This window comes from Sus scrofa, chromosome 3, assembly GCF_000003025.6.
Source record: "Sus scrofa isolate TJ Tabasco breed Duroc chromosome 3, Sscrofa11.1, whole genome shotgun sequence".
NCBI lineage: Eukaryota > Metazoa > Chordata > Mammalia > Artiodactyla > Suidae > Sus > Sus scrofa.
In genome coordinates, this window is record NC_010445.4 from 113,525,114 (window position 1) to 113,546,555 (window position 21,442).

The following is a 21,442-nucleotide window of genomic DNA, read 5'->3' on the forward strand; positions in this document are numbered from 1 at the left end:
TTCTGTTGACTTTTATATTTCAACTAGCATGATTTTTATTTCTACAAATTCCTTTTTGTGCTCTGAATGCTCTTTTTTTAAAATAACATCACATTCTTGTTTCATGAATGTAGTATCTTCTCTGCATAAAGTCTGTTTCCTGCAAATTGTGTTTGGTTTTGGTGGATTTGTTCTGATTTTTATCTTCCGAGTTAGAGGCTTCCCCAGATGTCTAGTAGTCCTTGGTTGTCCTTTCAGGATTAAGAACAGGGAACCGAAGGAGTTCCCTTCGTGGCTCAGTGGTTAACAGATCCGACTAGGAACCATGAGGTTTCGGGTTCGATCCCTGGCCTTGCTCCGTGGGTTAAGGATCCGGCGTTGCCGTGAGCTGTGGTGTAGGTCGAAGACATGGCTCGGATCTGGCGTTGCTGTGGCCCTGGCATAGGCCGGCAGCAACAGCTCTGATTAGACCCCTAGCTTGGGAACTTCCATATGCCAAGAGTGTAGCCCTGGAAAAGACAAAAACAAACCCCCCCCCAAAGAACAAAAACAAACCAGGGAACTGAAGAGCTAACTGGAAGCTCTGAACGTGATGGCGGGGCTGGTTGAGTTGCAAATCCCACATTGGTTGACCTAAACAAGCTGCTTGGACACCATTGGGGTTCTGGTGTCAGTATCTGTATCCTCAGGCCTTTGCTCTTGCAATGATGAGCTTCCCCAGAGAAGGAGGTAAAGGTCGGCCGAGCCGGTGATCTAGGAGCCCAGTGGGGGTGGGGACGGGGAGGCAGCATCAGCCTTTAAAATAACTTCATCTCCTTGGTTTTGGTTTATTACTCTTACTCTCAACTGTGCTAGTTGACTCTCTGAGCAAAGACCCCCTCTATCATGCTCTCCAGAGTAAACCTTCGGACTTCTGGGGGTGCTGGGTCTAGGGATTTTACTGATTTCATTCACCTTTTGTTTATTTTCAAACATGCATCCTCTTTACCTGTGGTCCTAGAGGGACGAGGTGCTATCTGCCAAGTGTCTTGAAAGGACTCTGCTCTAAATCGCTTTTCACGTGCTGTCTGAAATGTGCCTACTCGGAGTCTGCTCTCCAGAACCCCACCTTTTGTTGGTGGTGTCTTTCTCTGTTCAGCCCAATATTATGACTTGATGTCTTCTTTTTTTTTTCGGTCTTTTTAGGGCTGCACTCGGGACATATGGAGGTTCCCAGGCCAGGGGTTGAATCGGAGCTGTAGTCGCCGGCCTACGCCACAGCCACAGCAACGCGGGATCCGAGCCGCCTCGTCTTCGACCTGCACCACAGCTCACAACAACGCTGGATCCTTAACCCACTGAGCGAGGCCAGGGACAGAACCTGCGTCCTCATGGATGCTGGTCGGATTCATTTCCGCTGAGCCACGGCAGGAACTCCTGACTTGATGTCTTCTTAAAAAAATCTTTCTACTACATTGAATTTAGAAGGAAGCACAACTAGATGTGTATATTCAAGATTCCAGTCCTGCTCCACGGCAGTGTTGTAACTGAAGCAGGAGAGATGGTCACCGCATCAGACATTTTCAGGATGGGGTTCCTCAAAACAGTGTTTTAAAGTGGTTATAAACGTTTTTCATGGCGACTGTGGACCTTAGCCGTGTACAGGAGAAAATGAAAGCTGCCTGTCACTGCGGTAGGGTTCTTGGCGAGGTTTGTTTTTTCTTTTCTGGTTTTTTTTTTTTTTTGCCTCTTAGGGCCACACCCACAGCATATGGAAGTTCACAGGCTAGGGGTCCAATCGGAGCTAGAGCTACCCACCTACACCACAGCCACAGCAACTCAGGATCCGAGCCACCTCTGCAATCTACACCGCAGCTCCCAGCAATGCCGGATCCTTAATCCACTGAGCAAGGCCGGGGATCGAACCCAAGTCCTCATGGATGCTAGTCGGTTTTGTTACCATGGAGCCACAACGGGAACTCCCTTGGCGAGGGTTTGCATTCGCTGGTGGTCCCCTTGGCTTGGGAGAGCAAGGCCGTGCCTGACAGGGACCGTTGTCGTAGTAGTAGACACACGCTGCCATGTTGGGCCCTGGGCCCAGGAGCAGGTCTCTCCCCCCAGCAGGGCTGCTTGGGAGAAGAAGGAAGCTTCCAAGCGCAGGCGGGAAGTGCCGTATCCAGGCCTGGGCCCTGGCCACCACAGTGGACCCTGGCGCTGGGCAGACCCTGGTGTGCCGGATGGCTTTGATGGGGCTAGGTGACTCCCGGGGACACCGACTGACAAGTCTGTTCCATCGAGTTACACAAAGGAGCCTGAAGACTGACCCAGGTCAGCCGTATTGCTGTGTGGACAGCGTGTGCAGCCCGTAGCGGGGCTGAGCAGAGGCAGGCGGGGAGGAAAGGGTACTTCCTCTCCTTTCGGGGTGTCTGCCTCGGGGTCAGCGCCCCGCGATGTTCTGCTTTTCCCCCCGCTCCTTCCTCTTCTCACTGGCCACCGCAAGTTCTCTCGAAGTGTGTTTTCTTACCGAAGCCCCTGGGTGCTTCTAGACCTCTGGGCAGCCCTGAGACAAATGCATTGAGAGGGTCGCCTGCCCTGACCCACGTTGTGCCTGGTTCTGCACGGACCCCGTGCTAGGCCTCTTCCGCTCCTGCCCTTTGCCCTTGGGGCCTCCAGCAGCTTGGCAAGGAGGGGCTAGAAGACATCCCGGAAGACTGTCCAGCCCAACTCTTCCATTTTATGGGGGAGAAAACCGAGGCCCAGAGAAGCCCAGGCAGAATTAGAACCACATCTGCTGACTCTGGGTTCGGTGGGTTCAGCTGTCCTCCCGGCCGGACTGCCTCTCGGCTTCCGCATCCTCCTGAAGGTTTGATGTGGGGGTGATTGCGGATGACGGTGCTGACACACGCGCAGTGGGCCGGAGCGGGACTCGCTGGCCCACGGGGAGCTGAAGCCTCGCCGAGGTCTGGGTCCGACGGGTTCTCTGATGTGCTCTCGAGGTTGCCTCTGCCGGGTGCTGCAAGTCGGGGGTGGGAGCTTCACAGAGACCCCGCAGAGCTTGAGAGTCAGCGGTCTGGATTGAAGCCTCTGCTCTGACCCTGGAACATGGACAGACTGTAGCCTTTCTCAGCCTTAGAATCAGCAGTCGATGGCAGTGATACTGGTTGCGCCCAAAGAGGAAGGGCCGTGCGGTGCTTCGCCTGGCGTCAGGCACCCTGAGCTGCTCTCGCTGCTCTCCCTCAGTTCACCAGCCCAAGCACTGTGCTGAGCCCAGCAGGGCAGGTGACTTGCACCTGTGGTGGCTTAGGGCTCACCTGGGGCCCCGGCGCACCTTCTTCTGTCTGGATTTCAACCTAGGGCCCTAAGGAGGCCCCTCCCAGCGCCAGCTTCCCCCTCCACACCGGGAGCAGAGCTGGGACTGGGGACCCCACCTCCCAGCCCAGCGCCCTTCCCGGGGGGAGGGACCCGTGCCCGAAAGAGACCCAAGCCCGAGCCTGGTCCTCCGGTTCCTGGTTTTCCAGGGAGCCCTGGCTGGAGGGGGCTGGGAGATGAAGCCCCGGAGGGAGGGAGGGGGGGGGCGAGCGGGGGAAGCAGAACCGGGAACTAGAAGGGGAAGGGTGTGGGTGGGCCCAGGTCCAGCCTGCCTCCCACTTTCCTCCTCCTGCCAGGCCCCTCCCGGTCCTGGCTGGCTCACCGGAGGCAGGGGCTTGGCCCAGGCTCCTCCTGGGGGGTGGGGAGCCGAACTCAGTGTCTCGGAGCAAAGGGGTTGAAGCCGCAACGCCCCCACCCCCCACCCCCGGCCGAGGCCTGCAGCACGGGCTTTGTTAGTTCACTGGCTTGAGGCCCACACCTGAAGTAGGGAGGCTGAAAAGCCCCTAAAATTCAGCCCTGTGCCTTTGCAGGGCCCCCTGGAGCCACCAGTTTCTGAGGGCAGATGGGGCCGTTTCATGGGGTGGGGGGAGGCCTGGCACACATCCCTTGGTGTGGCCACCGCAGCCTCTCCCCCGCACCTTCCGAGGGCGTCCCCTCGACAGCCCTGCACACCTAGGCCTTCGGAGTCCGACCTCAGCTTTCTCCGGGCCCAGGCGCTGGTCCTAAAGTGAGGTGACATTCATTTCACTACATCCTGTGACTACCGCTCACTTCCTCCACGTGGTGGGAGCGGCGTGGGGGTGGAGGTGCGGGGAGGACAGATGAGAAGGAAAATGTGCCTGGGCCGGGACCTCTGGGATTTCCCAGGGGGCGGTTGGGGTGGGAGGGCGGGTGCGGGGAGCTTTCAAAGGAAAGAGCAGACGTGAATGAAGAGACAGGAGGAGGCGGGAGGCAGCTGGAAGTCCCAGAAGTGGCACCCACTGTGCCACAGCCACGCGGAGGCCCTGAGGGAAGCCAGGCGGGGCCCTGCCGCCCAGCCCGCCTCGGTTTCCCCGCTTGCTCGCTGGGGTGCTGGGTGCCGGGTGCCGGGCTGGCCGGAGCCGAAAGGGGAGTCAGGTCAGAGGAGCAGGCCTCACAGGCCAGCGAGGCCCTGGGGCTGAGGGTTTGGTCAGGAGGGGTGGGGGTCAGGTGGGACCCGGGTTGGGCAGGCCCTGCCCTGCTGACCCCTCTTCTCTCCCCCCCCCCCCCCACCCCGCAGGTGGAGCCACTGGAAGGCCAACCCACAGGCAGCCTGAGGCCGAGGCCGGTTCAGCAGAATTTCACTCCGCACCAGGATCTATGTCTAAGTTTTAACTCTTGCTTACCAAGACCACGATAATTCCTTCCCCAAAGCCCAGCAGCCCCCCAGCCCCGCGCAGCCCCAGCCTGCCTCCCACCGCCCAGCTGCCCGCGATGCCCGCCAGCGGCCCCGGGGACACCAGCGGCTCCGCTCCGGAGCGGGAAGAGGACCGCAAGGTGAGCAGCTGGCTCCCGCTGAGCCCGGGGAGGGCAGGGCAGGGTGCGTCCGCAGGCAGCGGAGCCCAGGGGGTGCTGGGCGCTGGACCGCGCCGTTCAGCCTTCAAGGGCCGTAGGGAGGACTGACCGCTCTGGTTTGGTGCTGAGCACACTGAGGCCTGGAGAGGTCACACCCTGGTGGTCAGGCTCCGGGACTCAGTCTTTCGAGCCCTGTGATGGTCCGTGCGAGCAGAGCTTCAGTCCCCGGGTCTATACAGTTGTTAGGGGTCCGCCTTGAAGAGGCTTCCTTTCTGGACTGGCCTCTTGCTAGCCGTGTGTCTGCAGGTGAGTCACCTTACCTGGTTTAGCCGCCTCTGTTTCCCCAGGGGGTTCCGTGGCTTTGGGGAGGCCAAAGGCAAGTTCGGGGGGCTGTGGACGCAAGGCCCTGTGAGGGCTCCCCTCGCCGCACAGACAGCCAGGCGCCCCTCGGTGTGCTGAGGGCGCGGGCGGCCCCTGTCAGGGTGGAGACAGTGATTTCCCGCCCCATCCCCACCCCTGGCTCCGAGCAGTGTCACTCCATGCTCGTGACCTCCCTGTTTTCAGAGCCCCGTGAGGGGTGACGTCTTCATCCTTCTGCCGAATTGCAGGAGGGGCTTCAGTCAGTTAGAGCCGATCACAGTAGACGGGTGGGCGTCCTTGCTGGGCCCTGACGGGTACTTGGGGACCTCACCAAGCTGTGAGGTAAAGCCGCTCAAACCCCCGGCATCCAGACTCTCTCTTCCCAACCCTCTGTCAGTGGCATGGTAGACCCAGCCACGGCCTCCCTGGGTGCCCCATCTGCCATGCCCCGGACCCCGCAGTCAGGTCCCTCGCCTGCTCTCCCTTCCCTGGGCAGGGGTCGGGGTGGTGATGCCGGGTGGTTTCCGGGAGTGGCAGGGCACACTCGTGGGGCCAGAGTGGACACCCGATGCCAGGTGTGGGGCCCCTGAGCACTCTGGGGAGACTCGGCTCTGCTGACCCACCATGGGGACAGTTCTGAGACCTGCTCCCTGCCCACCCTCCCCTCACGTGTGCTCAGCTCCTTCGGGGCTCCCTCATTCTTAGAGCCAGTTTCTCTTCTCTGGGTGGTTTCCATCCATTTGGACCTGGAGGACAGTCCTTGAAACAAGCGGGGCAAGGTCAGATGGCCCCGGTTTGCAGACAAGGAAGCCAAGGCCGGCTGCTTGGTGGGGGGTCTGGATGAGAGCCTGGTCTCCTGCATTGGAGCCCTTCCCACAGCCCCACCTGCCTGGGTCCTGCTGTGGGACACATGTGTACACGTGCACACACAACATGCGCGCACGTGTGTGTGTGTGTGTGTGTGTGTGTGTGTGTGTGTGTGTGTGTGTAGGAGCCCAGACACCTGCCTTCCCAGCTCAGAATCTTGCAGAGTGCTGCGGGACAGGGTTGGGGGAGAGGGGCTGTAAACCCACAAGCTGGGGAGAAAGTGCATGTGCTGTGGCCCACTGGGCGAGGCTCCTAGGGGGTCACAGGTCAGTCCCCTTCTTCCTGATCCCATGGGCCTTTAGAGCTACCTCTGCCCAGAACTCAGGCAGCAGCGGACCCAGACCCTGCCACCATCGTGTTGGGGCCCCCTGTGGCCACCTGGGCTCTCGAGTGGCAGCTGCGGCCATGACCCTTTTTCTGCCCTCCTTGGGCCTGGCTTTGCTCCTCTGTTAGGTTAGGTGGCCCTGACCCTCCTCCCCGAGCGTGATGGCCTGCCCTTGCAGTTGGTGGTCTGCTGCCCCCCCACCCAAGGGGGAGGAGGAGAGAGCTGGGCCACATTCCTCCTGTTACCGGACAGGGCTTCCGGGACCATCCAGAGCCCCCGGCCCCTCCCATGGAGAGCAGCTGACGGGCTCCCTACCATGACAGTTCAGGACAGGGAAAAAGCACTGGGCAGACAGTCACAAGTCCGGGGCCCCAGGCCTGAGAGATGCGACTTCAGGCCCGCTGGGCTTGCATTTGCTCAGCTGTAAAGTGGGGATAGTAACTCTAGCTGTGCGTGTTTTATGGGGTGGTTGTGGAAGTCAGATGAGGTCACGGGCATGGAGTGCCCTGCAAACAGCAAAGTCTGGTCCAATTATGAGGGATTACGACTGCTATTATTATCCACCCATAGTAACTGCTCTGGCTCAAGAGGCAACAAACACACACACAGGCCCAGAGCCTGGTGCTGATAGAGGGAGCGGATAGATGGGGGCTGGGGCACGGCGGGTGCTCCTCCCTGGCGTGCGGGCTGGCTCACCGGGCACGCCTCCCCGCACCTCTGGACCAGCTCCCGCAGCTCCAGGGAGCCACCCTGGGAGGGCAGGCAGAGATGCTGACTGTCGCCCGCGGCCGCCTGTGAAAGCCAGGCCTGGGGCAGGGGGGCCGTGTGGCTGCAGAGGGGAAGATGGGCCTGGCCACAGCCCAAGGAGCCTGGCAGAGTTTCCAGGGGCACCTGGCACAAAAGAACTGTTTGGAGAGCCAGAGGGAAGGGGTGTGGCTGCCCACTGGCCCCTTCACCGCCTGGCCCCACGTGCCCTCCCGCCTCCTCCCTGCCCCCCTCGCACCTTTCCCTCCGGTACTTCCTGGAGCTGCCGGGCCTTTGTTTGTGCTGCTTCCTCTGCCTGGTGTGCCCTTTCCCTAATTCTCTCTCCTCTCTGATCAAAGCCCTGGCTTCAGCCTGTCCTGAATTACAGAGAGAACCAGTGCTTCTTGAAATGCCATCCCTAAACCCGAAGTACCAGCAGCACCTGGAAGGGTTAGAACTGCAAAAGCTCGGGCCCCACCCCAGACCTGCGGAATCAGAACCTCTGGGGACGGGCCCCAGCAGTCCCTGTTTGAACCAGCCCTCTGGGGGTTCGAGAAGTACGGGCGTGGATAATATCCAGCCCCACGGCTGCCCCTGGGGGGCGGGGCCCCAGCCACTGTTGCCTGGGTGGACCCTCGGGGCCTGAGTATAGCACAGAGTGTGGACTCAGGAAAGATTTTGTGGGCAGGATAGAGAGGAAAATGAGAGTGGATGAGACCCCCTCACAGGAGAACCATCCCCGAGCCCGGCTCAAGCAGGCGGGGTGCAGAGCTGGGGGGGGTGGTGACAGACAGAGGCGGCTGTGGTCTCTTCCTGGCCCCTGCCCAGCATCCCTTCTCCCTGCAGCCTCCCCCACCCTGCCATCCATATGCTTGGGGAGGGTGGGAGGAGGCAGGCCTGGGGGTGGAGGCCGAGCTCAGGGGCGGGATGTGTGGGGGGGTGTCAGCTGGGTAAAGGGAGGGGGAGCTGGCCTTAGGGGAATGGGCCGGGAGGTGAGCAGCAGGAAGACCGGGCGCCTTGGTCCTGGCTCAGAGGGGATTGTGGAGACGGGTGCCAGGCCCCGCGTGGAGTGGGGAGAAAGGGGCAGAAGGAGCAGGAAAGGGGACCGAGAGCATTCCAAGCCTTGGGGCTGGAAGGGCCTCCTCAGATCCCCAGTGTGAATCAGTGCCTGGCTAGCAGTCCAGTCCCTATGCTGGGCCTCCAGTCCTGCCGCTCCCCTCTCTCCTCTGGCCTCAGAAACATAACAAATGCATTGAGTGCTGACTATCTGCCAGGTGCTCTTTTAAGCTCTGTACTTGCATTATCTGATTTCATTCCTGCAATTGTTCCATGAGGTAGGCTCCATTATTTCCATCAGCCTGTCTTATTAAAGACTATGCTGATGCTCAGAGAGGTTAGGTCACTTGTCTAAGGCCACACAGCTGGTAAGTGGTGGTGCTGGGGTTAGAACCCAGGCTTCTGTGCCTTTCTGGCTGCCTCTGGTGTGAGGGGGACAGAGTGGGCGGTGCCTCCCAGCCGTTCAGTGCCGTAGCCTCGTCTCTTCTGCTGCTGGTGCAAAAGCGCTGATTTACATGGAAGGTCAGGGTGGTCAGAGAGTGCTTTTCTCTGGGTGGCAGTGCTCTTGCCCTGGGGTAGAGTGAGGGCACCGCGTCTCCAGCAGGAGCTCACCTACACAGGCTGGTGTGCATGACTCTGGGTACACGTGTGTGCACTAGTGCACGCGCACATACATCAGATATACGCTCTTCTGTGCAGACAGTGCTGTGGACACGCTGCTTCCTTCCCTTTCTCCCTGCCCACTTCCCTCTGTCCACGTAGTGTCTCTGTCCTTCTCCTCAGACTTAGGTACCTTTCTGTACCTGGCACGTGGTAGGGCTCCAGGAGTCCACAGAGTCCAGGACGAACTGAATGAACATTGTTGGAAGCCCTAGTAAAGGGAAGGGGGTAGGCAGGCACGAGGATGGGTTAGCCACGCCTGCGCCTCCAGGCCCCTCCTCCAGGATGGCTCCTCCTGAGCTCGCCCAGCCCTGCTGGGTGGAAGCGGCATTGGGGGTACTTATTTGTGTTGGGCAGGGGCACGCCACGTGTGTGCCCCGGTGCGTGTGCACACGTATGTACCGATGTACGGCCAGCACTGTGACCAGGCGCTTCCCTCCTCAGTTCAGTCCAACCTAGGGGCCTGGCAGGTACCGATGTCACTCGGGCACCAAGCGCTTCCTGCGCTCTGGTTCGCAAGCTCAGGGGCCTCCTCGAGCGGGGGGGCTCTCCCCGGCTGACTCCTGGCTGTGCTGCTGGCCCCGCAGGTCTGGCACCTGCTCCGGGGCGCGCTCCGCCTTCAGTGCACTCGGAAGCCCACGTGTGGTCCTCACTCAGGACCTGCTCTCTGCTTTGTCACGGTCCCTCGGGGGTCCCTGAAACAGCACCCCTCTCGTGCATTTGCCCTCACCTCCTCAGGAGCACAGCCGCTAAGAATGGCGGATCTGCTTTTAGCCCCAGTGGCGCCCATTAGATGCTCGGCCACGGAGAGCAGATAAATAATGTAAACGAGGCCCACCCCAGAGCTGACCAGGACCTCCCTTCTAGGATTCGGAGACTCTGGAATCCCCTGAGTTAGATGCTGTTACGTGTCAAGTTCCACTTTGCAGTCAGTACCGTCTTGGGCAGGGGGCAGCTGGCCTCTGGAGACAGACCCGGGTTGGAGTATGGCCGGACTCGGGCCGTGACTGCTGAGCTGTGAAGTGGGAGGTTTACGTGAGCCAGTGGGAGTGGGGAAGGCCGGGACCCGGCACAGACGACGTTCACCTTGTAATGTACTGTGGATGGCTACCTAGCTGTCTGTCTCTCCACCTACCTAGCTTCCTCCCCATCCACCTGTCTACCACCAACCTGTCTGCACCTTTGCGGCGAAGAGCTGCTGCAGCCGAGGGACTGAGGGGTGTGGGAGAGGAGCGGGGCAATGCAGAGGAGGGCGTGAACGGTGGGAGTTGAAAGTCCCCCGAGAGCCCGGCTGTGGGAGAAGCTCTCTTCTCTTGGGTTCACAGGCACAGGCAGGCCTACGGCCCCCTCGTCCCTTCACCCATCAAACAGAAGCAAAACTGAGGCAAGTTGCAGGATGACCTAACTCCCCATGGCAGGGGCTGCGCTCCCTGCAGAGCCCCGAGTGAGGGGCCCTGGCTGGGACCAAGGTCTCTCAGGTCCCTTGCGCCCAGGCTGAGGATGGAGCCATTCCTGCCAAGAAGCACACAGCCTGGGTGGGGAGCTGCGCTCAGCTCTGCAGAGGGAAGCGGGCAGGCGGGGAGCTGAGCTGGAAGGGTGCCCTCGGATGGTTGAGAAATGGGGGGGATGTCCTTCTTTCTGGCCCCGGGGCTTGGCACAGAGCCTGGTCATGCCCTCCGCTGCCTCTGCGGAGAGCCACAGGCAATCACAATCACCGCACTGAAGGCGTGCGCAGTGTAGAAGGGCGTCTAAAGGAGTTTCCTCTACCTGGCAATTGACTCACTCGATCCTTACAATAACCTGAGGCGCCCACTGTCGTTATCCCCATTTTACAGATGAGGAGTTGAGGCTTAGAGAGGTTGAGCAACTGGGTAATGGTCACAAGACTACAACGTCGTTTTATGCAGAGTCTGTCCCTCCGTAAAGTGAGGGCGCTTGGTGGGCTGGGGATGAGAAGGTGGGCTGTGCAGAGCCGGGGTGGGATGCTGAAGAGCACAAGGGGGCTTAGGGGCGGCCAAGAGGGCGCGCTCCATCCCAGCCTCAGCACAGCAGCAGGCACTTGTGTGTTTCCGTGGGGAATGAGTTCCCCTATTTGCTTGTCTTTACATCCAGTACACAGTAGGTGCTCAGTAAATGTTTTGGAGCACACCCACGGGCCTGGCCTCATGGCAGCGCTAGGACCACAGGGGTGGGCACGGCTGGGCTCAGGGGGCTGGGAGTAAGCTTGGGGGAGTCTCGTTTCTGGAGGCCCCAGCACGGTGCAGGGGTGTGGAGGGCCTGGGAGCACCCCCAATGTGCGGCCCGGGAGAAGTGGGGGGCTTGGAGGGGCCGACAGAACACTGCTGCTGCCCCCAGGAGTGCCGCCTTTTGGGAGGGATGGAAAACCCCCATCAGGAATTATAATATGGAGCCCACTGAGCAGTTGTTGACTGATGTTGAATAGTTGTTGACTGATGTTGAGGGAGTTGTTGACTGATGTTGAATAGTTGAAACAAAGGATTGATGCGCTTTGGGAGGTGACCGCTTTGGGGGGTGACCGAGAGCAGAAAAGGCAGGGGGCTGCGGAGGGCCAAGTGGAAGTGTGAGCGTTACAGCAGCTCCCACCGCCCTGCCCCTGCTGCATGGTAGCCGGAGGTGCCCCGCTCTGCCGGCCTGGCCGGGGCGGGCTGTGCCTGTGCGCCTGTGCGCGCGTGCGTGGGCTGGTCCACGGGGTTCTGTGCCTGCAGCCGCAGGCCCGGTGCTGCAGCACCCAGAACCGGGCTTCGCCTGCCAGAGAAGCCAATTCGTTTCACTGAATTCCACGACCACAGACAGGCCCTGGGAGGCGGGCCAGCCAGCTGGCACAGGCTGGACATGCTTCTTGTCCCAGGGGGCCCGGGCAAGTGGCTGGCTAGATCCGGCAAGTTCATCCCCTGGACTCAAACACCAACTCGAGACATCTGCTCAACGGATGCTGGGTCAGTAGCATCCGGTGTGTGTTCTGAAGGGAGCACGTATGTCTGGCTGGCTGTCTCTGGGTGAGGGCCTCGTGGGACGTGTCTCTCTTAGGGGGAGGGGTCCCTGCCTAGACCCGAGGCCCCTGTGACAGCTGTGTGTGGATGTGTGCCGGTGACTGTCAGCGTGTGCCTGTCCCTTGGCTCACGGCTCACTGTGTGTGTGTCTGCATGTGCACACAGGTCAGTAGCACACGGCATAGTGGGGGTATAGTGGCATGTTGCCGTGTAAAGACCCGCGGGCTGGGAATCAAAAGATTGAAATTTTGGTCCTAGAGTCTTCCCTTCGTATTAGATAGGGAAGTTAGATAACTGCTCTGAGCTTCAGAGTTCCCGCCTGTGTAATGGAAAAAAAAAGAAGACCGGCTCTACTTTCTGTGAAGTGCAAGAATAAAATGAAATAACGTATGTGAAAATGCTTTGTTAATTACCGTGTACTGTACAAAGGCGAGAGATTATTATCGTCATGGCCCAGCTTATCAGAAGGAGAAGTTGTATGTGGCTTAAAATAATCCACCCAGTGAGCTGTGTTAAAATGTAGGTCAAATCATAGCCTCACAAGTTGAGAGAGGCTGATGGTAACCACCTAATCTAACAGGCCACCAAATGTGAAGGGGCTTTGAGAGCTGTCAAGAGTTACATAGATGTAAAGTGACTTGATGATGTTTCAGACTAGAAAATACATTTTGGTCGTCGTATTTCCCGACTTGGAGTCACAAAGAACGGGACGGCCCTGGTGCCTCCTGTCTGCTTGTATCTGTGCAGGTTTGCAGATTTGTGCGTGTGCCTCTCTCTGCGTGTATGGACTTGTCTGTTGAGCACCCACTGTGTGACAGTCACCCCTCAAGTATTTTGGGTGCCTGCCCTGTGCCAGGTGTATCGCTCTGAGCGTTGGGGACGGACGCCAAGGTGAATAAGACAGAGTCCCTTCCCTTGAGAGGCTAGCGGCCTGGCCAGGGCCGTAGCCGGCAGCTGCCGGGCTGGAGCGTGGGTGCTATAGGAGAGAAGGGACCTGGAGGCTTAGTCAAGGTGGGGTTGGGAGGAGGGGCCCAGGGGAGAGGAATCTAGGCCCAGTGTTTGCTGGTCAGCCTGAGGGGAAGGTAGTCGGGGCAGAAGGAAGGGTCTGTGCTCAGATCCCAGGGAGAGAAGCAGCCCGAATTTGCACCTGGTGTGGTCAGTTTGCGGTGGGTGGGAGGCAGCTGGCCAGATCCTAGGGCCTTCCTTCACCGGAGCTAAGGAGCTTGGCTTGATCCTGCGGGGCCCCGGGAGCCCCCTCAGTGAGGGCTTAAGCTCCGCAGAGTGACATAATCAGCTTTGTATTTTGGAAAGATCACGGAGCCCCAGTGTTCCTCAGTATCTCCCTGCTGCGGTACCAGCCAGATGTTGGGTTTGTCTGCAGCCGTGAGTGATGGCTGCACATGTGGGGCAGGGAGCTGGGATTTGCACGGGGGGGGGGGGGCAGGAAGGCGGGATGCACTTTTGGGAGTAGTTCTGGTCAGGATGTGCGGGGCGGAGGACGTTAGCAATTCTTGAGTGATGCTCACGTGTCCACTTGCCATATACTGCCTCCATTAATTGCTCCGCCGCTGCTGTCAAGTAGATATTATTATCCCCATTTGGTAGGTGAGGGAAGCGAGACTCAGAAGTTAAAGAGCTTGAAGGGACCCGTGAGTAGGGAGCAGAGCAAAAAGTCCAGCCCCACACCCCGCCACAGCCCCCACCCTGCTCTCTCCAAAGCCCAGCTCACTGGAATTTCTGCCGTGCTCCTGCCTCTTCTCACTGGAAGGGTTGACTAATTCAGTCCCATCACTTGACAGATGAGGAAACCAACCTGCGCTCAAATCTGTTCCTGCTAATTGTGTTACTGTTTTCCAGCTGCTCCAAGTCACTGCGGATCAGATTCTTCCCTCTCAGAGTATTAGTGCCGCCTCCTAACTCGGCTGTGCTGCTTGCAGATTTGATAAGCATATTTTACATTCCTTTGCTCAGCCCATCAGCGAAGACAGTGAATGAAACAGGCCCCCTGACTGATGGCGAGAACGAGCCCCTTGCCATGCCTCCTTGAGGGGCCCAGCCCCGAGCCATCTGCTCATCCTCCTCAGCGTGTTATCACTCTCCCTCGTGGGTGTGCACGCGGGCAGGCCCGGAGCAGAAGGTAGGGCCGCCTTCCTCTGCCTCTGGCATGGGGGCCGGGGTCGTGCAAACCTGGGCGTGAGTTCCCCCCTGGGCCCTCCTGGAGACTTGGTTTCCTAAGCGCAGCCCTGGGGTCCCCGAGGCCTGAGCACTGGACTGGGCATGGAGTGCTGGGCCCTGCTTGGGCCCGAGGGACAGGCTCAGGACATGGCCCTGGAGGCTTCTGGTTCTCAACATGCCAGGACCTGGACAGGTGGCGTGGCGTCAGGGAGCTCCACCCCTTCCTCGCAGGGGGTGTTGCCCTGAAGTGACTTCAGCAGGGAAAGACGAATCAGGCAGGGCACATGTGTGGCCCAAAGAGAGGAATGACTGCAAGCTTCCAGATGGCATGGGGCTGCCATCAGGGGTCCCCAAAGGCTTTCTCCATATGCTAATGAAGCCGGGGCCTGCTGTCCTGAAACTCCAGGTATCTTTGTTTTCAGTCCATGCAGGCAGCCTGGTGACTTGTTCCTAGTGCTGATCAGAGGCTCTGATTGGCTCAGAGCAAAAGTTAGAAAATCAAATGAATCCCTTTTAAGAAATGCAGTTTGGGAGTTCCCTGGTGGCACAGCAGGTTAAGGATTTGGCATTATCACTGCTTTGGCTCAGATTTGATTCCTCGCCCAGGAGTTTCCTCATGCCCCGCCAAAAAAAAAAAAAAAAGCGGTTTGTTTAAGAAATAGTTCAGAACCCAGAATTTCTTTCTTTTTTCTTTTTTTTTTGCTTTTTAGGGCCACACCCGCAGCATATGGAAGTTCCCAGGCTAGGGGTCAAATAGGAGCTACAGCTGCCGGCCTACACCACAGAAATGTGGGATCCCCGAGCCACTGATTGAGGCCAGGAATCAAACCCGCATCCTCATGGATACTAATCAGAATCATTTCCACTGAGCCACAACGGGAACTCCAGAGCCCAGAATTTCTTTCCTAAGTGCTGCGCCTGTTCTAGACTCCGGGAATCCAGCAGTGGAAAACAGGCGACGGGGTGAACCATTGATGCATCTGTCTTCTTAAAAACCAGAGAAGTGGGAGTTCCCATTGTGGCTCAGTGGGTTAAGAATCCGACTAGTATCCATGAGGTCACAGGTTCGATCCCTGGCCTTGCTCAGCAGGTTAAGGGTCTGGTGCTGATGCAAGCTGTGGCGTAAGTTGCAGGTGTAGCTCAGATGTGGCATGGCTGTGGCCGTGGGGTAGGCCAGCTGCTGCAGCTCCAATTGGACACCTAGCCTGGGAACTTCCATATGCCGCAGGTGCGGAGACCTAAAAGGGAAAACAAAAAAAAGACAAAAACCTGAGAAGCAGGCAGCATGGACCCTTTCATATGCCTATTTGACGGATGAGAAAACAGAGGCTCAGAGAGAACAGTCCTGGAACCAGCACAGGACCAGCCGGGCTCACCCCCATTTGGGTTTGCTCTAAGCCCTCTGCCTTTCCACAGCCTCGTGCGGCCTCTGTTTCGTCCATGCTGAGTTCCCTGGTCAGCACAATCGAGATGAAGATGTGTCCTTTTAGCGGAGGTGGAATCAGACCGAGCGCGCCATCTCAGCGTGACATTCCCTATACTTGTGTAGATCAGTTGGAACCTTCACAAACATTAAGCTGCACTGGTAACACTTCCTCACCGTGTGATCCAAGTGATTGTTTCTTTTGTTCTTTCTGACTGTGCTTGAGACATGTCGAAGTTCCCGGGCCAGGGGCTGAACCCACGCCACAGCAGTGACCCGAGCCATAGCAGTGACAGTGCTGGGTCCTTAACCATCAGACCACCAGTGAACTCCCAAGTGATTTTGTTTCTTAAATAAGGGTGCCTGTGGGCTCTCAGAAGACCCTTCCGTGGGACACGTGGCCCTGGGCAGCCCTCGGCTCAGGCTCCCCCGGGGCGCCTGCGCGGGCCTTCCTCCACTCAGCCGTCTCTTATCTTGCCCTTTGTGCCTCGAAGCTTCTCTGTTGTGTTTTCCTGAAAAAGAGCCTCTCAGGGTCTCTGGTCCAGGGCAGCCTTTCTGTCCACTCTGGACCCTCCCTGCCCGTCCAGAGCCAGCATTGGGCTCCGTGTCCTTGGCTTCTCTTCCAGACCTTTCTCAGCTGGGTCCCTTCAGTTATCTCTCCAGCCCCGCTCCGGCCCCTTGGCCCTCACTGCCGTGTCACCCTACACCGCTTATCGCTAAGGCTGACCATTTCCACCCCTAACCAACTCGCTTTGTCTTCTGCCTCTTTGCATCTGTCAGCTCTGCCTCTTGAGATGGCAGCTCCCTTTTTTCTTACAGTCACAATACACTGGCGTCCCCTTCCTGCTTCTCTGAACACTCCATCTCCTCCACCTTGACCGTGGCCTCCCCTTGGTGCCAAGGCCTGGCCCTGCCATCCCCTTCCACTTGCATGTGTTCGGAACTCAACTAAACCCTCACTCTCCCTCCTGGGCAGGTGTGTCCCAGACAGGCCTCCAGTGGATAGGGGACCAGCCTGCGGGTCCTCTGCTGGATCAGGGTCCCTTTCTCTCTCCTTCCCCAACACAGTTTTTGCTCGTGGATACCAGTGGGTAGAGGGATGGACAGAGGGGGCCTGCGCTGCTCTAATGTCTACGATGGGTCACAGTAGGTTTCCATTTGCATGTCCCACCATCACCTGAAAATTAATGTGGCAAACCACAATCTATTTTGAAATCATAAACAAATGAAAGTTGCATGGGACGTTGAGAGCCATCTCGAGTAAATCCCCTGGGAATCTGTGCACCGCCTCTTTTCCGTGGCACGTGCACAGCTCTGGGCTGGCCCCCTCCCCTGTGAGCTCCGTGAAGCCATCTGTGGCTCCTGATATGCAGGGCATGGATGGCAGCCTGCGGGTCCTTTGCTGGATCAGGGTCCCTTTCTCTCTCCTTCCCCAACACGATTTTTGCTCGTGATTAGTCATGCTGGAGTCGGCTGAGTCAGAAGCGACTTGTGGGTGGTTTGTGGCCAGGCTGGAGCAGTGAGGCAGAAGGACTTTCTAGGTTTATGCGTCTGCCCCATGAGACAAGCCTTGCAGGGCATGGCCATGGCAGGTGCCAGGTGAAGGGTGGTAGCAGAACCAAACCTCTGGTCCAAAATTCCGTGAAGGAAGGGCATCAAGATGAACCCAGTGGAGTTCCCCCTGTGGCGCAACAGAAACGAATCCGACTAGTATCCATGAGGATGCAGATTCGATCCCTGGCTGCACACATTGGGTTAAGGATCCGTGTTGCTGTAAGTTGTGGTGTAGGTTGCAGACGCGACTCAGATGAGGTGTTGCCGTGGCTGTGGTGTAGGCCAGCAGCTGCAGCTCTGATTCGACACCCTGGCCTGGGAACTTCCATATGCCTTGGGTGCAGCCCTAAATTGTGAAAAAACAAAAAATATAGATGAGCCAAGCCATGGTCCCTGAGATGCTCCCGTGAGGTGACAGGCGTGTGCAACACCAGTGCCACACGGCAGATGCTTCAGGGCAGGTGTACGTCCAGCAACTGTAATGCCCTCCATGTCTGTGGTTGGCTTCCTTCCAAGGTGGCCTGTGTGTCCAATATCCATCGCTCAATTTCCTATTCCTTTCATATGCTCCTATTCTTTTCAATAAAGGTGATTCACTAAATATAGAACTAGGAGTTCCCGTCGTGGCGCTTGTGGTTAATGAATCTGACTAGGAACCATGAAGTTGCGGGTTCGATCCCTAGCCTTGCTCAGTGGGTTGGCGATCTGGCGTTGCCATGAGCTGTGGTGTAGGTCGCAGACACAGCTCGGATCTGGCGTTGCTGTGGCTCTGGCGTAGGCCGGTGGCTACTGCTCCGATTTGACCCCTAGCCTGGGAATCTCCATATGCCGCGGGAGCGGCCCTAGAAAAGGCAAATAAAGAAAGAAAGAAAGAACTAATTTCAGTTTTGTACTTTGTGTTAGGGTTTTTTTTTCCCCCTATAAATAAACTCATACCCAGAAACAGATTCTTTGTCAGAGCGTGTGTTTGGTTCTGTGGTTCAAAAAACGTGCCCCCTCAGAGGGAGAGCACGTCCTTCTGGGGTTGCGGGCTGGCCCTGAGTCCCTCAAGGGTAGATTTAAGTGCGGCTCTCACGGGTGACCCAGCGACACCAGGGGAACCGGTGTGGCACAGCCCAGGGGGTGGGACAGTGGGGAGGGCTTTGGGGGTCCAGCCCTGGCTTCACAGGCTGTGTCTGTGCCCACAGGAGGGAGAGGAGCAGGAGGAGGCTCGCGGCAAGGAGGAGCGGCAGGAGCCCAGCACAACTACGCGGAAGGTGGGGCGGCCTGGCAGGAAGCGCAAGCACCCCCCGGTGAGTGTGGCGGCGGCCCCCCAGCGCGCATGCGCACACAGGGGCGCGCGCCGAACCCCCATGACGTGTGTCCTGCGGAGACCGGCGATGGGGCGCCCCCCTCTAGCCGCAGAGCCTGCTGCCATTCCCCGTTCTCTGGACCCCACAACCACACCCCTAACTTGTCAATTTTCTGTGTGGAACTGGAGGCCCCTAGAGGCCAGGGACTTGTGCTATGGGTCTTGTGGGACTTGAACCAGGCCCGGACTCCTGGCATCTTTCTGGAAGGGCAGAAAGAAGCTAGTTTCTCCCTAGCCTGCCTGCAAGGCGTCCCACCTCCCCATCCAGACACCCACCCTGGGCCTCAGCCCCACCTGGAGAACTTGGAGGAGGTGAACTGAGGTCTGGGAGTCTGATCGAAGTGGAAAGGGAAGAGCAGTTCCCTAGAGACTAGCAGTTATAGGATCAGGCGTGGTCACTGCTGTGGCTTGGGTCACTGCTGTGGTGCAGGTTCGATTCCCATCCCAGGAGCTTCCATACGCTGGGGGCCTGGAAAGAAAAAAAAAAAAAATGCGAATAGAGAAGAACTACAGGCTGATGAGTCCCTTTCTAACAGAGGAGGAGGGCTGGCAACTGTTTGTCTAGTCGAAGTGTAGGCCTCTGGCTTCTGGATGCCATTGCCTCTGAATCTGCAGGGACCCGATGGTGGCCCAAGAGGAAGAGTGCTCCAGAGGGCAAGGCCCTCGGGCTGCAGGAGCCTGCCTTCCTTAGGCCTTAAACTCAGGCAGAACAATAATTATTCGCCAGCACCAAACACAGCTGGTTCCTTTCTTTTAGCCCCTTTCCAGCTGAGAATGGGAAACTTGGAGCACGAAGGTAAGGAGGAGCCAGGAGCCCCGTATTTGTAACTCAGCCTTTCTAGGATGCGGTGAGAGGGGGCAGCAGAGGGAGGGAGGCTGCGCCAGCTGGAGGCCAGGGCGGGTCTTAGAGCCAGGAGATGTGGGAATCTGTAGGGTGCAAAAGTGCACCACTGCCAATTCTGCTTGGTGATGGGAGGGGGGGGAGTTAAGTCATTTAACTGGTGATTTTAAACATTTTAATATTAAGGCAAACATGGATATTTTATGGCCTGGAATGAAAAATTTACATGCAGTTGGAAGATAAAACAGGGAACTTCAAAGGAATTTCCAGCTGGCAGCAGATTCTAGGCTGCGCTCCTGGATTCCCTGGTGCCCCTCCCCTCTCCTCCCGCATAGGGCACCTTGTGGGAGAAAGTAGACGAGCACCGTGCAGGCCGCTGGGGATGGGGAGCCAGGCTGAGGCCCAGGTTGAGCCCGCCGGTAATTCCGTATCTGATCTGCACACGTGTCTGCAGATCAAACCCTGCCTCCCTGCCTTTCCCTGGTTTGGGTGCTGGAGATGGGAGCCACCACCTGCAGCACATGAGACCTGGCGACCCTTTGACTCTTCTTTGAGAGTCCCTGCAACCTGAGGGGGGGGCACATCACTGAGAGGCTGGGTGAGGCCCCAGGGTCAGAGGGGCAGGTGCACAGAAGTGTGTCCAGAGACGACCAATGAGAGGGAAGAGGGGCACGGCCCAGGGGATGAAGGGTCAGTGGCTCATACGCCCCTGGCCTAGAACAGGGCCCCATGTGGAAGCACAAGTGCAGTCTTTAGAATCCAGCAGACCTGGGTTTAAATCCCAACTCCAAACAAACAAATCAAAGAGCTAGCAGTCGGCAAAGGTCTGTCCTACTCTTAATCAAAACAGAAGCAGGGGTTCACCTCGTGGCTCAAATCCAACCAATATCCATGGGTTTGATCCCTGGCCCCACTCAGTCAGTTAAGGATCCAGCATTGCCATGAGCTGTGGTGTAGGTTGCAGATGCAGCTCAGATCTGGCGTGGCTGTGGTGTAGGCCAGCAGCTGCAGCTCCAATTCAGCCCCTAGCCCGGGAGCTTCCATATTGCTGCAGATGAGGCCCTAAAAAGCAAAAACAAAAACAAAACCCTGCAGAGGCAGCGGCACTGGATTAACTGCTTCCCAGCTGTGTGACCTCAGCACCTTACTGAACCTCCCTGAACCTTTGCTTCCCCACTGATAAAAGAAGGCTGTCTCGTCTGCCTCCGAGGTGCTTTACAAACAGTGAGGTGGAGCCCAAATGCACAGGGCCAACAGTGTCATAAACCTGTCCCCCTGCTCCCCCTGAAGGGGCCACTGGGGCGGTGTCTACAAGGCCTTTCGGGTGAGAGCCTGGCATCTGCCTCAGCAGCTCCCGTGGGAGGCGGGGCACACACTGCGCAGGTCGCTCAGGATGGCGGTCCAGCCCATGTCCTAAGTGGCACCTGAAGCCACCTGGACTCAGGCTGCAGGGTTGGGAGAGAGCTTGGGAGGCAATGCTGACCAGGAGGCAGGGGGCCAGGGCATGTTGGGGGGAAGAGAAAAAACAGCCAGTAGGTCTTCCCTGGCCCCTAAGGGAGCCCACGTGGGGGAAGCTGGTGCTGCAGCTCGGGGCCAGCCCACGGTTCCCTGGGTCCTGGACCACCTGGCTGCGGAGCAGGTACTTGCCCCTGCCCCACCTCCCCAGCAGAAGAGCAAGGCAGTGAGGGCTTCTGGGGACCTGGCACAGCCATGGCCTTGGGAGCAGATTGACCAGGGAGCTTTAAAGCAGCCGAGTGTGTCATTCAGCTAAGCCTGGCAAGGGGAGGGAGCTTGGCTCAGATTCTGGCAGGTGGAACAGAAGGGGAGGTGCTGGGAAGTGAAAGAGGAAAACCTGGCTGCAGATCTGTGCAAACATTGCACACAGAGCACTGGACCGGGAGGGGCAAGGGACCTCCAGGGATGTCCTCACCGTCCCCCTGCCTAAGGCTATGAAATCATCTCCAACGTGCGCCCCCAAGGCCTTTCTGTCCTTTTCTTCCACTTGCTCCTGCATCAGCCTCCTGGCTGTACCTTACCCAGACCAGATACCACCTGCCCTCAGCATCTCTGTCAACCCCCAGCCCTTCTTTATTCAATGACAAACACATTATACCTCCTGAGCACCTACCAAATAGATGACTTATTTCGACAAAGTATGCTAGAGAGGAAGCCACACATAATTCCACTAAACATGGCGCATGTCTCTGCTCGAGAA

The 21,442-nt window shown here is 58.0% G+C and overlaps 1 protein-coding gene across 16 annotated transcripts in view; it reads left to right on the top strand.

The window, feature by feature from the left end:
* DNMT3A (DNA methyltransferase 3 alpha) overlaps nucleotides 1-21,442 on the top strand; it is a 107,177-nt gene that overhangs the window by 23,142 nt on the left and 62,593 nt on the right. For 13 of the 16 annotated variants that reach the window (XR_002342124.1, XR_002342126.1, XR_002342129.1 and 10 more), the window contains exons 2-3: nucleotides 4,586-4,842; nucleotides 18,223-18,327. Coding sequence is in view for 8 of the 16 variants with exons in the window: in XM_021085527.1 (XP_020941186.1) it covers nucleotides 4,780-4,842; nucleotides 18,223-18,327 (168 nt within the window). In the remaining 8 variants the exon portion in view is untranslated. Of the gene's footprint in view, nucleotides 1-1,863; nucleotides 2,822-3,558; nucleotides 4,055-4,229; nucleotides 4,444-4,585; nucleotides 4,843-18,222; nucleotides 18,328-21,442 lie in introns of those variants that run through there. The other 3 variants (XM_021085531.1, XM_021085525.1, XM_021085528.1) reach the window with 3 other exon arrangements.